Source organism: Centroberyx gerrardi, chromosome 20 (assembly GCF_048128805.1).
Source record: "Centroberyx gerrardi isolate f3 chromosome 20, fCenGer3.hap1.cur.20231027, whole genome shotgun sequence".
Classification (NCBI taxonomy): domain Eukaryota; kingdom Metazoa; phylum Chordata; class Actinopteri; order Beryciformes; family Berycidae; genus Centroberyx; species Centroberyx gerrardi.
The window spans coordinates 6349216-6365000 of NC_136016.1; the positions used below are offsets into that span (position 1 = coordinate 6349216).

At 43.6% G+C, this 15785-nt stretch overlaps 1 protein-coding gene across 1 annotated transcript in view; it reads right to left on the minus strand.

Moving 5' to 3' along the window:
• The window catches only part of cacna1g (calcium channel, voltage-dependent, T type, alpha 1G subunit), a 196913-nt gene that overhangs the window by 69508 nt on the left and 111620 nt on the right, over nucleotides 1-15785 (minus strand). Inside the window, exons 10-13 of the mRNA XM_071907895.2 lie at nucleotides 6076-6227; nucleotides 4924-5109; nucleotides 2778-2892; nucleotides 1971-2126 (exon numbers count right to left, since the gene is read on the minus strand). Of these exons, the coding sequence (XP_071763996.2) occupies nucleotides 1971-2126; nucleotides 2778-2892; nucleotides 4924-5109; nucleotides 6076-6227 (609 nt within the window). The remainder of the gene's footprint in view (nucleotides 1-1970; nucleotides 2127-2777; nucleotides 2893-4923; nucleotides 5110-6075; nucleotides 6228-15785) is intronic.

The following is a 15785-nucleotide window of genomic DNA, read 5'->3' on the forward strand; positions in this document are numbered from 1 at the left end:
AACCGCGCGTTACCTAGCAACCCTGACGCAGGGAAAGTTTGGCCCGACTAAAAATAAACTTGGTGTTTGCAGAAAAGGATGTAAGGTTGAAAAAAAAAAATAAAACGGAGGGGGAGAATTAAGCAAACAGCTCTCTGATGAAACAAGAGAGCGAAGGGGGAGAAGAGGAGAACGTGAGCTAATAGACCTCAGGGCTTTCTGGGTTAGCTCTTTGAGATTGGGGGAAAAAAACGGTGTTGTGTTGCGTGTTTGCTTGCATTGGTTTGAGCGTGTGTGTTTTTGGAAGTTTTTGCCTCTCTCCTCCCTTCTCTCTCTTCCTCTCCCAACGGCGGTCGAACTTCATCAAATACGAGACAACTAAAAACTTTTATCCACGTCCGCTGAGTTGCATTGTGAAGTCAACAAAAACGCATTTATTCCCAGTCCCCGCCGCAACTTAGAGCCTGCGTGTCAAGACAGCTGGGGTCAACATGTCTGACCCCCGTCTGCTTTCATGCACCACAGTTATGCGCTGTTTGGATAAGCGTAATAGTCAGAGAAACTCATTCAATTAATACATATTTTATGAGTCTGTCATCCTCTCTCTTTTCCGCCGCCCCTCGCCTATTCTCTCCTCTCCGCCAAAGAGCCAAAGAGCGTCGGAGATCAAAGCCTAGGTGCTGTCACCCCTTAAAGAAAGAGAGAGATGACGACGACGCACAGAGCGAAAGAGACAGACTGAATACTCATGTGATTTACTCTCTCCATCTCCTCTCTCTCTCTCTCCATCCCTCCCTCCCTCCCTCCCGGGCCTCCCGTTCTATCTGTCTAAAATGAAGCCCTATATTCTCCAGACGGGCCGGCTGAAAAGTGGAGCGAGACAGCTCATTGATTTCCACCCTCCTTTGCTCTCCGTCGCACCAAAAAATGTCTCCAGAAAGCTCCATTCTTCCCGGCGAGGACGAGAGCCACGCTGCCTGTCTCTAAACAATAACAGCCATTAATCCACCTTCTCCCCTGTCTGCGTCGCTGTCTCTCGCCCTTTTCTCTCCCAGGGCCATGCAGGGTGGTGTATATACACTGTACGCCTTTTGTTTCATGAGATAAGAGGAGTTGTACTGTAAAAAGGGAGGCGGGAGGGATTTAAGCGTGAGGATGAGGAGAGGCGATGTGGGTGATGTGACTCTGATGTACAGTCTAGTCTCGCAGACATAGTTTTCTTATGATGTACTGTACGGTCTGACCGCATCGGCGCATAAGCAGAACAATAATTAGGACGACCGCTGCGATAGTGTGGAAACGCGTGGGATGAGGGAGGCTGAGAGTCAAAGGGAGATGAAGATGAAGAGGAGGGAGCGGAGGAAAATGAAAAGCCGCGACTAGTGTGATGTCACGTCCTCGCATAACCCGCCGCGGAGAGTGCAAGACAGTGTATAAAAGTTAATGCCTATGGTATGTGTGGATGCGTGTCTGCGTGTGCGGGGGCTCGCACATCTAACTGTGTTAGTGTGTGTGTCGGTGTCTTTGTGTGTGTGTCTGCACTGCAAAAAATGTCCATCTTAACAAGTAATTTTGTCTCATATTCAGTCTTAAAATCTTATTTTTTCTTAAAACAAGCGGGTCGGGATAATAATACGAACATAACACACTTGTTTCCAATGCAGTTTCACTTACTTCACTTACAAGTGTCAGTATTTTAAAACACTAGTATCAAGAAAATGACACTTGATTCAACAAGTTGACTTGCATTGCAAACAAGTGAAACTGGCAGATTTTTTTTCACTTGTTAGAAAAATAACATTTTAAGACACTAAGATACTAGATAATATAACTTGTTAAGCTGGACAGTTTTTTGTGTTCGCAGTATGCTTGCCCGTATGGATGTGTGTGTCTTCCTGTCTGTGCACATCCATCCATAACATGTGCATATACCATTTTGCATCAGTCAGTTTCTGTGTGTGTGTGTGTGTGTGTGTGGCCAGCGACATTACCTCCGTCTGGAAGCCCTCGACCAAGATGGCCACCAGCAAGTTGAAGAGGACGTAGTTGCCAAAGGTCATGAGGGCGATGAAGTAGAGGGCGGCTACAGGAGAGGTGGAGGCCATGCCGTTATACAACACCTTGTTCCAGTCCTCCTGGGTCAGGATCTGGAGGAGAGGAGAGCAGAAGAGTAATATTAAGTATTAACAAATAACTATTACCACAGTGAAGCTACATCATCCCCTCCACTTGCAACATCATGAGCAGAGACACACAGCGTACTGCAGAGAGAGACATACTGACACTTTAAACACTTGACAGCTGCTCCCTGATCACATGAATAATCTTCACTGAATAATAAATGGTTACTATATTAAGGGTGAGAAAGGCTATAGGTTATGCAGAGATGGATAGGATGCCGCGGTGGGGAGGTCACACAGCTGACGTGCTAATCTGAGGTGACAAGAATCAAGAGTACTTAACCTATGTAATATAGTTGGGGTATGAAATGGAAATTAGATGCGTGAGAAAAGCGAGCAAGATGGATGACGGAGAAGCAGATTGCAAAGGAGGGAGAGAGGGGGCAAGAAGAGTGACGAAGAATATTTGATTTGATATATTTTATTTATCTTTCAGGGTGGAGAGTGGGGGTCGTTTTAACCCTCTGGTTGGGGTGAAGAAGACTGTGGATGACCTCATAAACCATTAGCTCATCCTGCCGTGAAATATAAAATATGAAAATGAACAGAATAAGAGGGGAGGGAGAAGAGGATGGAGGAAGATGGTGGGGGAAGAGGAAGAGAAGGGCGTGTTCTCACCTGGAAGACGGTGACTATGGCCCAGAGGAGCGAGTCGAAGTTCTTCCTGTCCGGCAGAGTGTCTCCGTCCCGCTCCGACCCAAACTTACAGCCAAACAGATGCATTCCCAGGATACTGACATGGAGAAGGAGGGAGGGAGGGGGGTGGGGGGTGGGAGAAGAGAGAGGCATTAGAGAGAGAGAGAGAGAGAGGGGTTTCCATCGAGCGCTTCCTATCAGCTAGAATTAAACAGAAATTAGACTTGAAATGGCACGTTGTTGTTCAGCCAGTATTGACTGTACTTTACTGATTGGCTTGCACTGCAAAAAATCCCCATCTTAACAAGTCATTAAATCTAGCATCGAGTCTTAAAAAGTTTAGTTTTTCTTTAAACAAGTGAAAAAGCTGCCAATGCGGGGAGATAATTAGACTTTTGTCTGATGCAAATCAACTTTTCTCAAAACTTTTCTTGAATTGAGTGACATTATCTTGATACAAGTGTTTTATTACCTCCGCCAAGGAGGTTATGTTTTCGGTGCCGTTTGTTTGTCTGTTAGCAGGATTACGGAAAAACTACTGGCCCGATTTTCATGAAACTTCGTGGAAGGGTGTAGCATGGGCCAAGGAAGAACCCATTCAATTTTGGAGCGGATCCGGATCCGACTCACGAACAAGCAATAATAGCACGAACCTTGGCGGAGGTCTGCGCTCTCAGAGTGCCCTTCTAGTTATCATGATATTATTACTAATTTCAAGAAAATCCTTCAATCAGGTGAAACTGCATTGGAAACAAGTGAAATTTTCCAACCCCATTGGCAGAATTTTCCAGTTGCTTTAAGTAAAAATCAAGATTTTAAAAGTCAGTACTGGACTAAATGACTTGTTGAGATGGATATTTTTTGCAGTGTGTATTTTAAGAACTTTGCGAGTGAGAAGGAGAAAGAAAGACAGAGAGAAAGAAGGGAGAGAAGAAGAAACTACCGAAGAGGAAGAAAGAGAGAGTCATGACGAGCCAGAAGGCGACTAATCGGGGGTGTTGTTATTGTGAATAAGCAGACCGGTGCGTCTGCACTGCAGTCCGTCTTTTTATGCAGAAGCTCAGACATTAAAGCAGAGCTGCAGCCGAGGGATCAACCAACGGGCCTCCGCTGTGTCGGCTTGGCAACTCCTCACTCAAACCAGGGGGTGTTTATCTATGCACATACAAGTGTATTGGAACTCTGTGTGTGTGTGTGTGTGTGTGTGTGTTTATGTGTGTGTGCGCATCAGACCACTGCAGAGAACATCCGCAGATCTGATTTCATTGAGCTCGGCCAGAGAGAGGGATGCTGATGAAAAAGCGGGAATCACTTGCTCGCGTCATCCCATCTGCCGTTCTCATTCCTCTTGCTTCCCAGGTTGAAGTAACCGCTGATCTACCGATTCACGCCGACGCCACACCTCTGTGCTTTCAATTTCATCCGCAGTGCCCATTTCAAGCTCTCTGATTTAGTTTACCTCTTCCGACTTCCACTCCAACCCCCTTTAATCTCATTCCTTCATTATATTTCATTTCTCCTACGCTTCTGTCACTACAATATGTCCGTTGCCGCTTTCAGGAGTGTGTGTATAATGCATGATTGTGTGTGTGTGTATGTGTGTATGAATATTCCCCTGCATATGCACATGTACAAAGTCCCTGACTCCCCCTTACACTGCAAAAATGTCCATCTTAAGTCATTTATTCTTACAATATTATCTATTTCTAAAAATAGCTGAATTGGAAAATAGTTCCATTTGTTTGCAGTGCAGTTTCACTTGCTTTAGGCATTTTCTGCAAACAAGTGCTCAATACAAAAAAAACATTAAGAAAATTACATTTGATTCAAGAAAATCCTTGAAACGAGTTGATTTGCATTTGAAACAAGTGAAAATATCTCATCTCATTTGTTTTATACGATTTTAAGACACAATCCTAAATGACTTAAGATAGATATTTTTTGCAGTGTACCAGAAGATGAAATATCATCATCATCACCACCTCACACAAACAAATACACACAAACCCACTAGGGAGGATGGTCTAATGGTTAGAGAGACCATCCTGTACCTGAAAGATCATAAGTCTGTTCCCCCAACAGCCATCAACAACCAGGAGTGCTTTCAGTCCTTTCTCTGTCCACCTACCTGAAGATGAAGATGAAGAGCATGAGCAGCATGCAGAAGGTGGCAACGTTGTCCATGGTCTTCATCAGCACCACCAGCTGCCTCTGCAGGGCCGGCATGAAGCGCACCAGCTTCAGCACCCGCATCAGCCGGAAGGTCCTGAGCACCGACAGACCCCCGCCCTGCTGGCCCACGATCTCCCACACACTGCCACACACACACAAGGCGTAAGAAATCCCTCCCAGGTCTAACTAAGGTATAGTTTCTCTCTTAGGCCTACAGTGGTAAGAGAGACTGTCCTTCAACCATTTTTATTATTACCACACAGGATGCAGATCCAGAGATGGGGGTCTAAACCACAACACCATCATAAGGTCTAGGGTTGCAGAATGAATTTTAAAAAAGGTAACACTTTACACACTATAATAATGCATACAATTAAGCATTAAGCAGTTATGCAGTTGCAACTATATAACAGAGACCCACATGCTTATTTATGTTTTACAAATCATTTGAAAGTAATTTATAAATACTTAAGTATTTAACAGTGGTTAACTTAGATAACAACAAATAGCTAACAAATTGTTAACTAACACAATCGCATCATTGGTTTAATTTCTAGTCATTTAACAGTTATGATAAATACATAAATAATTAACAGATTTATTAACATGCCATTAATGAATGATCAAATATTGTACACCTTCATTTACTACTAATTAGCATGCAGTGCATGAAATTAACTAATCAATTAGATGTTAGTTAATATTAACTGATCATTAAAACATATTAAATGATGAATTGACCATTTATTAGTGACTGTTATTATAGTGTTATAAAAACAAATATATAATAAATAAATAAATAAATAGCAATTGCGACATCAGTATTTTTTTCTCTTCACAGGAAAGGTGACTCAGCTTCCTTAACACATTCTTGCACTTTGTAAAACTCTTGGCTGATGTCTTACAGGGATCAATAAAGCACCACACTGTTATTATTATTAACTCCCTGATTAATCACTGTTGACTTGTGCACCCCCAGTGGCAAAATATGGCATTGCAATAACTGAAGCGAGGAAGCGTGGAGCACATGGCACTGGCAGACACAGGGGGATCCCCGTGTGATATCAGATGCTTTGTGTTTTCTTTTATATCCTGTCCTGCAGCTCACCTGATGACCACGATGATGCCGTCAAAGATGTTGTAGGGGTTCTTGATGTATCCGAACGGCCCGTAGACCAAAACCTTCAGCAGCATCTCCAGGGCGAACAGGCTGGTGAACACAATGTTGCTGATCTCCAACGCATTGGTCAGCTCATCAGGCTGCAGACAGAGAGAAAAGACCGGTTCATGCATTAGACATGGCATTAAAACATGTATTGAAGATACAGAAATTCTGTTTTCTCAATGTATTTATAGCCTATATACAGGTGATTCTCAACCTTTTTCATATCAAGGACCCCTAATTTAGTCCACATTAGGGCCATGGACCCCCATTTGATGAGATTTTGTGTCTCAGACCCAAATCTGAGAATATTTGAATTAGTAAATATGATTTTGTGAAACTATGATCAAAACAGTCATTCTTCTACATTCTCTAATTGTGTTAACTTCTTGTAAATTAAATAATGGTAAAGTTTAACAATTCATCAATTTGCTGAGGACACCCTTGGAACTTCCTCAAGGACCCCTGGTGGTCCCCGGACCTCACATTAAGAACCACTGCTATATACAATATAATCATAGTAATAATATGTGCTATTGCTGTATTTTGTATCTCCACACTGTCAACTTTTCAGGAACTAAGAAAGACAGCCTTGTTTTCTGCTGGACCACCCTGCAGTTTTGAGTTTATCCAATGGAGTTTGAAAGGATTTAATAATACCAAGCGTGATAGAATTTTCTCAATCCATAGAAAAGCATGTAATCCTTCAACTGAAGTCAAAACAAGAAAATCACCAAGATTGGAGTTATGAAGTTTTCACATGACAATAGCGATACAATAACTGCTGTGAGTCAAGTATGTAAACTGCATTCTACCAATGATCAAATACCGTTGAAAATATGACAAAACTGTTTGCATGCACACACAGATGGTTCATCTGTGAGTACTCACACACACACACACATATATACACACACACACACACACACACACACACACACACTCACATAAAGCCTCTATCTCTCACTGAGACAGATACGCCCGCTGATTACAATGCTGTTGAATGTGCTCAGGACATCTGCTTGGAGCTCATCAGAGAATTGAGCTGCCACTCACATCTAGATCAAACAAATGGTGTGTGTGTGTGCATTTGCGCGTGTGTGTGTGAGTCAAAAGAGCGAATGAGGGAGAAAAGAGGCAATGAGAGCGAGCAGACAGACAGAAAAAGAACACAAGCAAAAGATTAAAGGCACATCCAAATCCGACACAGTATGTAACTCGGACATCTATAACGAGAACCCATAATGACCGCGGACAAAAGAAGAGGGTAGGCTATTGTGTGTGTGTGTGTGTGTGTGTTGACTGTGTAACACCACAGACAAGCGTCATGAGGCCTTTCATCTCCATGTGATAAACAGTTTACACAACCCTAACATGGTGTCATATACACACATTACGCTGAGACGACACACACAGAGGATGGCAAGGTGCTAAAGGCCTGATCTTTTTTTGCAGACATAAACGTGTGAGCGAGTGTGTGTGAGCGCGCGCGCGTGTGTGTGTGTGAAAGTTTTTCAGCGTGCGTCATGTGTGCTGATGCATGGCACGCGCTCACCGCTCAGTTATGTCTATCTTTCAGGCTCGACGTCCCGCCGGTGCGAGAGCATGGAGAGAGACGGCGTCCCGGCAGAAACATTATCCCCGGGCTCAACTAGAGAGGTAATGTAATGTAATGTAAACACAGTGCGTGTCATTAAGCCTGTCCCGGTGGTCTGCCACTAATCACTCTATACACCCGGACTGTTTAAGCACCGATTACTCAACGCTATCCTGGACACGCAGAGAGAGAGAGGGACAGAGAGAGAGAGAGAGAGAGAGAGAGAAAGAAAGAAGAGAGAGAAATACATAGCTTAACATCACCGGTTGAATAACAGCTCCTCGTGGCGCATTACGGCACCGGTTTGTCAGTCGGTTATTTTGAAATATCGTCACTGGTGTTATGCTGCGTTCATGTCATATTGGAAAGACGGTAGATACGAGCTTCCAGCTTGAAAATGCTGCTCAATGTCAGCTTTCCAGTGGTAAATACTACTTGGGAACTTGGTACTCCCAATTTCTCTGACTTCTTGAATTTTTACATCACCAACAACTAAATACCTGTAGTCCAGTGTGGGGAATGATGTGTTCAATTCAACTAAAATGAACAAAATGAATGGTTTATATCCCTTATGTCATTTTGGGATCACAGCTCTTCGAACGGCATGGCAGGACTCAAGTGCTTGCTGAATGTGTTCACTTGCGGTTGACATTGCAGTGTTTGGTTTGCTGTGAAACATGAACTCCAGTGTATCAGTCACTAAGTGCTTGTGTGCCTAGTGTGAAAAGCTGGTCAAGAGCGGCCAACGTCTACAGTAAACTTCAATCATGGCCTCTTGACAGCTTCCATTCAGTTGGAACAAGTGAACACTTCCGAGTTGTCGCTTTGAACTATGGAGCCGTTATTCCCATATGACACAAACGCAGCATTAAGCCCCAAGGCAAAGAGGGAGGTCAAGCAACACTTAGGGATAATATTGCACCATAATCCACTACCTCAAGGTCATACATGCTTTTATAAAACATTGTTGTTTAGATTAAATTTAGAGTGTTTACTTGAATACAGCACCAAAACAACATGCAGCTTCCTATGTGAGGCTATGCAAGATTGTATCACTTCTCAAGAGAAAGTGCACTACATATTACATTACGTCATTTAGCAGACGCTGACAACATACAAATTACTAAATCGTTAGAAATAAAATAGCAAAGAGAGAAAACTGGGTTCTAGCAAGCACTGAATCCCAATAGCTCTTACCAAGTAGGTTGTACAAAATGACCATTATTTAGGCCACTAGAATCCTTACTCCAATTTCTGTGATGTTTATGACAAACTAATCAAAGGGTACAGTCTGAGCCATCTGTCATGTAATATTAGAACACTAGAAGGTAAATGAACAAAGCAGATCCTGGTAGTAAATGGAGAAAAAACCCTGGACTCATGGAGCGACTGGAGGAATGATATACTTGGATACTGTCCTGCTTGATAACTCAAGTACCAGTGTTGGGCTTGTTACTCTAAAAAAGTAATGAATTACTCATTACTCGATTTAAAAGTAGCAGTATTAGTTTGCTCATTACTCCCTAGGAGCAGTAATTGATTGCACTACTTACTAATTGATTGCAGCACATTTCCATTGCACCCCCATTACTGAGGTTTGCATCGTGTCACCTCTCCTGTGATCAGATAAACAATGTTGATGACCAATGTTCTTGTCATCATTTTCCCGTCTAAGCGAGCTGTCGACTGAGAGGATGACAACTAATAATGAGGCAAAATAATTGGGGGATTTGGCGTGGGTAATAGTTTTTGGATAATTCAGCTTCAGTGTGATATTTGGAGGACGTGATGACAAAAGCGATGACTCATTCGCTACTCGTTACAGGGGGGGGGAGGAAAAGTAACGATATCGCCGTCGAGCCGCCATGTTAAGCGGAGATTGGGCGGGATATGCGCGGGGAGGAGGGCGACATCTTTCCCCTCCTGGCTCCTTGTTAAAAAAGAATAAATCGCCCACAGCCGGCAGTGCGGATGCGGCCAGCGAATCCCTCTCTCTGAAACACAGCTTTTCTCCGTTTCATCTCGCCTCTTTGTCATCGTCTGTGTCTCTTGTGTCTGTCTGTGGGTTCACAGGCACAGACGAACCTATCCCTTTGATCCCGCGGCTTCATTGTGCCCGTTCTGTTTGTACACCGACGACTGTGGCGGCGACAAATCCTTCACACACACACACACACACACACATCGCGGGATTAAGGAAAGTTCAAAGGGTAAACAAAGGCAGCAGCACTCAGATGTTTGTGCTCATTCACATAAATGCTGTCACACACACAGCTATGCAGACATAGACACACACACACATGCACAGTTCTATACAAATGTGCAGACACAACCATGTAGACACACACACGCACACAGACACGCACACGCACACAGAGATGAATACAAGCTCACACAAACATAACCATGGTGGCACATACACACATACACACAAAAACGCACATACAGAGTTCTATACAAACTCACACATACAGCTATGTATGTAGAAAGGCACACATACCACACACACACACTTTTAATAGATGTGGTTGATAAGCCAGACATATGCCACACAAACACACACACACAGACATACACACAACTCTATACACATGAACACACATCCACATAGACATACACATAAGGCCACACAAACACACACACACACACATACACACTGAGCTCTATACACACTCCCTCACAGCGAACCATGCAGACACATGTCTGTACAAACTCACACGCACAACCATGTGTGTAGACAGACACACACACACACACACACACACACACACACACACACACCGCATACACACACAGCTCCATAATAGATGCGGTTGATAAGCCAGAACAAGAAGTACAGTTTTTACGAGGTGAGAGTTGGACTGCAGACATCTGGCCTTGAGATGGAGGTTCAGGTCATTATTTTTCCCCCACTGTTTCTGTTCTGCTATTGTTTCAGCCCGTATATTAGACATTCCTCAGACATCATGCAAGATTACTGCTACAGAATGGAACCATAAAAGCCTTTCTCACACACACAGAAACACACACACACACACACATGCACTCAGAAACACCCACACATGCACACCCACACACACGCACACTAGCATCACCAAAGGTTCACAGCTATTAGCTTATCAAACGACAGAAATTTCTTAATTGACTAATGGCCACTGAGGTGTGCTTACTACCTAGAGGGAGATAAATGTGTGTGTGTGTGTGTGTGTGAGAGGGAGAGAGCGAGAGAGAGGGAGACGCTCTCCCTGTTCTAATTGCTTCCTTAGATGGCTGTTTCCTGGGTAATGAGACTGGAGGAGCATTAGGAGGTAGAGTGTGTTAGATGAGGAATAGTGTAATCTGGTTAGCGCTAATGTAATGTCACCTAATCTGATCTGATCTAATCTAAACGGGATGCTGCGCTCCGCTCTGCTCCAGACTGTCAATGATGCAGCTCCCTGCCTGGTGTGTGTGTGTGTGTGTGCGTGTGTGTGTGTGGGGGGGTGTGTGTGTAACCAAGTTCGCAAATTGCGTTGCTTGTGCATGAAACTAGAAGAGGAAAATTCAAGCGTGATATGGACAGAGAAAGACAGAGTTTCCATGGTTGTTTGTCAATAGTGATGTCATGATGATGATGATGATGATGATGATGATGATGATGATGTCTCTCTAATGATTGGATGATTTGCTTGAAACTCTGCCGATTGTTGTTTGTAGAGCCAGCCAGCCTAATGTCTTTATGTAATGTCGTTTTAAATACTTGCTGCAATATATTACTCCTTTCTTGAAGTTGGCAGAAAGTCAATATTTAATATTTGTACACATCTACTGTAAACATATTGCTATATTTAACTGGGAGTCCAAGGGAGAAGGGGGTGGAGGGAGGAGAGAGGGATTGGTGGGAGGGGAAGGCCGGGAGGAGGGATGGTAGACGGAAATATAAAGTGAACTTTATCTCAAAAATACAATTAAAAAAATACTTGCTGCAAAAACCCATGAGACAGATAAAGTTAAAGTTGAACGTGAAGAGACAGTGTCTAGGAGATAAAATCCAGAGCAAGAGGCGGAAAGGAGGCTTTGCTAAATACAGGCAGCATGTTATTTGACATGCCACTGAACCAGGAAATAATTGAATCCATCATTTGATCACTCCATTGATTCCCCCTTTTGATTCCATGGCCTTTAGGGGTGGAAAAGCCCTCGCTGTGTAAACCAGGATTAGAGGCTGTTGTTTCGCTGTCTACGTCTCACCATTGTACAAATTAGAAAAACACTTTTCTTAGGCCTGTCTTGGAGGGAGGCCAGTGTCTTTAGATGCCAACTCTGCATTCCTCACGCAGGGCAGGATAAAAGCTGAATAAATATTGTCTCTGCTTGTAGTGAGAAGCACAGTGAGAGGGTCTTTCCACTGTCTCACTGGGCTTGGCAAGGGGAGAAGCGAGTGTGTGTGTGTGTGTGTGCACCCAGACTTACAGACCCACATACAGATACACGCACAAAGACACACAAGTTGGTATTACTATACTTGTGAGGACCTTCCACTGACTGCTGTACATTCATTCCCTAACGTCTACAACTAAACCCAAGCCCTAACCCTAAACTAACCTTAACCAGAACCATTACCATAACACATATACCTAATCCTACCCCTCAAATTTCACTAAACTAAACTGTACAGAGCGCTTTTATTTTGAAAGAACAGCAGAGGGGAAAGTGTCTGGACAATATTCATCAATATGCAGAAGTATAGCTTTGTTATTTTTTCACTTTGTGCACAAATGCAAACAAAATCTGAGCTAAAACGCCAATACAGCCACAAATTACAGCCAGACACTTGTATAGTAGGTTACAATTATCTGCATTTTGTTACTTGAAAAATGTTTTAATTAAACATCATAACGTGGATTGGTGCTCATTTTAGGAATCTTTACGCAAGTCAAGACATCAGAAAGCAACCAATATCAACTTTATTTCTCTTTATTTCAATGCACTATATAAGGATGAACATGTGTGTCAGCCATTGAGAATTGAACCTGATTTTTATGCATGGACGCTTCCATCGGAGGTGACGCAACACGCATGCAAGGCAATGGAGCAGCTTTCACTGATTTCAAAGCATTCCCTCAATGGCTGATGACTGATGGCTATAGTGGAGCTTGGGTCCAACTCTAATATTAATCCTAAACCCAAGTCTTAAACTATAGCCCTCTACAAGTGAGGACCAGCAAAATGTCCTCACTCTGAAGTATTTTCCTCATCTCTCTATCCTTCTGCCCTCACAAGGACACACTACACACACACACACACAAATACACACACAACCACACACACCGCGTCTGAGCAGCACTCCGAAGTTTAAAGAGCAACTACTGTACATGCACTTTCTCTTTTGAGCGAACAGCTTTCAAGGTTAAGTTAACAAAGTCAAAACGCCGCCTCGGGGGAAACGGAGACCCAGTGACCCCGAAGTGACTCCAGATCACTTTGTGTCCGCCTAACAGCTACACGCTCAATCAATATTCATGCCGGTGCTAAAAAGCTTCTACTATAACGACAACACTTTCCAAAACAGAAACCATTCATTTTACTCCCCTCCTCCCTTGACATCTCTTTTCTACCCCTCTAACTTTTCCCCTCGCGCTCAAAACTCTTTCGGCCGTCCGTCGGGGGGGGAGAGCGAATGAAAAAGGATGCGGGGCGAGGAAAAAAGAGTCGGACGGCGAAGGGGTGGTGAAAAGACGGGACGCGCCTCAAAGGCAGAGGGGAGGTAGGACGTTTCTTATGTAGAGAGAGAGGCTGACCCCCCCCCCCCCTCCCGAGTAAATAGACTATGGGCCGTGTCACATAGTTGGCAGACGCACAACTATTCCATCAGCTCCATAAAAGGTAACGCTCTTAAACTGAACGGAGAGATAAAGCAGACACCCTCTCCTCGCTCGTCCAGCCCGTCCGCCTCCGCTCCTCCACCCATCACCCCCTCTCTGTCCCTTCACCCCCAACTCCTTACACTCTGTCATCCCCATCCACCTCTCCACTTACTCATCTTTTTATCCCTCCATCTCTGTGTCACACACGACATTCACATTCTACTGCACTTGCCCTGTCTACTTGCCCCGTCTGCTGCCCTCGGAGTGGGTGCATTTACAGTATGCGGCGTTTTCCTAGAAGTATTTGAGTGTTTGTGCATATGTATGTGTGTGTGTGTGTGTGTGTGTGTTGAAGAGATAGGAAGCAGAGGAGGAGGCTCTGCTGTGTGTCAGAGACAGTGAGGGTTCAGGCTGATGGGTCGTGGGGCAACGACAAACACGCCTGCATTTGAACTCCACGTGTGTGTGGATGGTTCTGTTATGTGCCGTCTACTTAAGAGGCCAGTCGGTATCTCGCAGGCGAGGTCACAGCAGTGTGTGTGTGTGTGTGTGTGTGTTACAGATACATCCTGCTCATCCTTAAGCAAGTGTGTCAGTCTCAGAGTTAGAGGACATGTCTTGGGCTAATGAGTCAATATTTGGCCATATGAGGGCAGGATTTATTATGAGTCAAGGCCAAAAGTATTTCTCTTGCTCTTTAGTCATCAGTCACTGTGACATGTTGATATTCTGTAGCATGATGATATGAGAAATTATTCACTGTTATTGGCAAAAATATGGCAGAACAAAACCATACTTAGGAGACTATTACATAACTGAAACAAGTTGTAAAAAGAAGAGTTGATATCGTCCGGTCACATGCAAACAAAATGCTTATCATTGGAGACATTGTTTATTATTATCCAATCACAGGCATGCATTAATGTACATCGTCATCGACTCAGACTTCCCCAAAAATAACACACAGCTCCCAGATCAGCTGACAGACCGGGAAACGTCTAAATGTTGCAAATGTAATCTACACTAATGCGGTGCTGCTCATTTCTCTAATCTACAGCTGAAGAGCTGCTGCAGTAAACACATTTTCTTCTGATTATTATAATATTTCTGTTGACTAAAATCATAAGCCACTCTGATGACTAATGACTAAATCGAGTCAATATGATATGACTAAAATGTGGCTAAATTTAAAAGACATTTTTTGACCATGAACAAGACTCTGACTCAACTTAAATATAGTGTGATACGGCAGTGTGATACACACACACACACACACACACACACACACACACACACACACAGCTGCAGGAACTGCGGGAGCTCTCCCATTATGACAAATTGATAGCATAGCCTTTTCTGACAGACACACCCATCCTGTTCATAATTATCATAATTCACCATTAATAAGCACATTATATCTAATTATTGCCAGCAGAAACATTGATTGGCCTTTACAGATAGGTAGTGCATGAAGCTTGATTCAGTGTGTGTGTGTAGGTGTGTGTGTGTGTGTGTGTGTGTGTGTGTGTCCTTGCGTCCCTCTCCTAGAGTGCCATCTATTATACATCAGGGTGAGTGTTTTATCTTGTCAAATTCTCCTTAAGACACAGTCAGCTCTCCACCTGCGTGTGTGTGTGTGTGTGGGTGCGCGTGTGTGTGTATCATCCATTTACAGTCCAGGGGGGGCAACATGAAAAAGGGGCAAATTGATCGATAACCTGTCATACTCTGCTGCAACACAATCTCTGAGGGACAATTTCCTCCAAAACACAAGTTTTACTGACTTTTATGTGCTGACATCTCTATAAGATGATGTATGGTAAAGTTCCTGTATGAGTTATGGCACACATGACACACCCACCTTGCCTAGGACTGGGGACACACTAGATGAATGAACAGACTGTGAAAAGACTGGACATCACACACTTCATAACTGCTATCTGCAGCTTTTGGATTTTGGAGAACACACACTTGACGACCAGTTGACACGAACTCTCGCGCTACTACAACATGGAAGCAAAGCAATCATTTTTCCTTCTACATTTCCTGTATTATCCCTTCTCTCATTGGTTATGGCCACTCTCCATTCAGAGGTTCTCCATCCATTCAAGGCGTAAGAATCAAACATGCTTGAAATAACGCTGATGCTACCGGATGGATCGGGAGGCAAGAGATTAAAGTCTTGAACCTTCGCACACTACAAGATCGTCTGT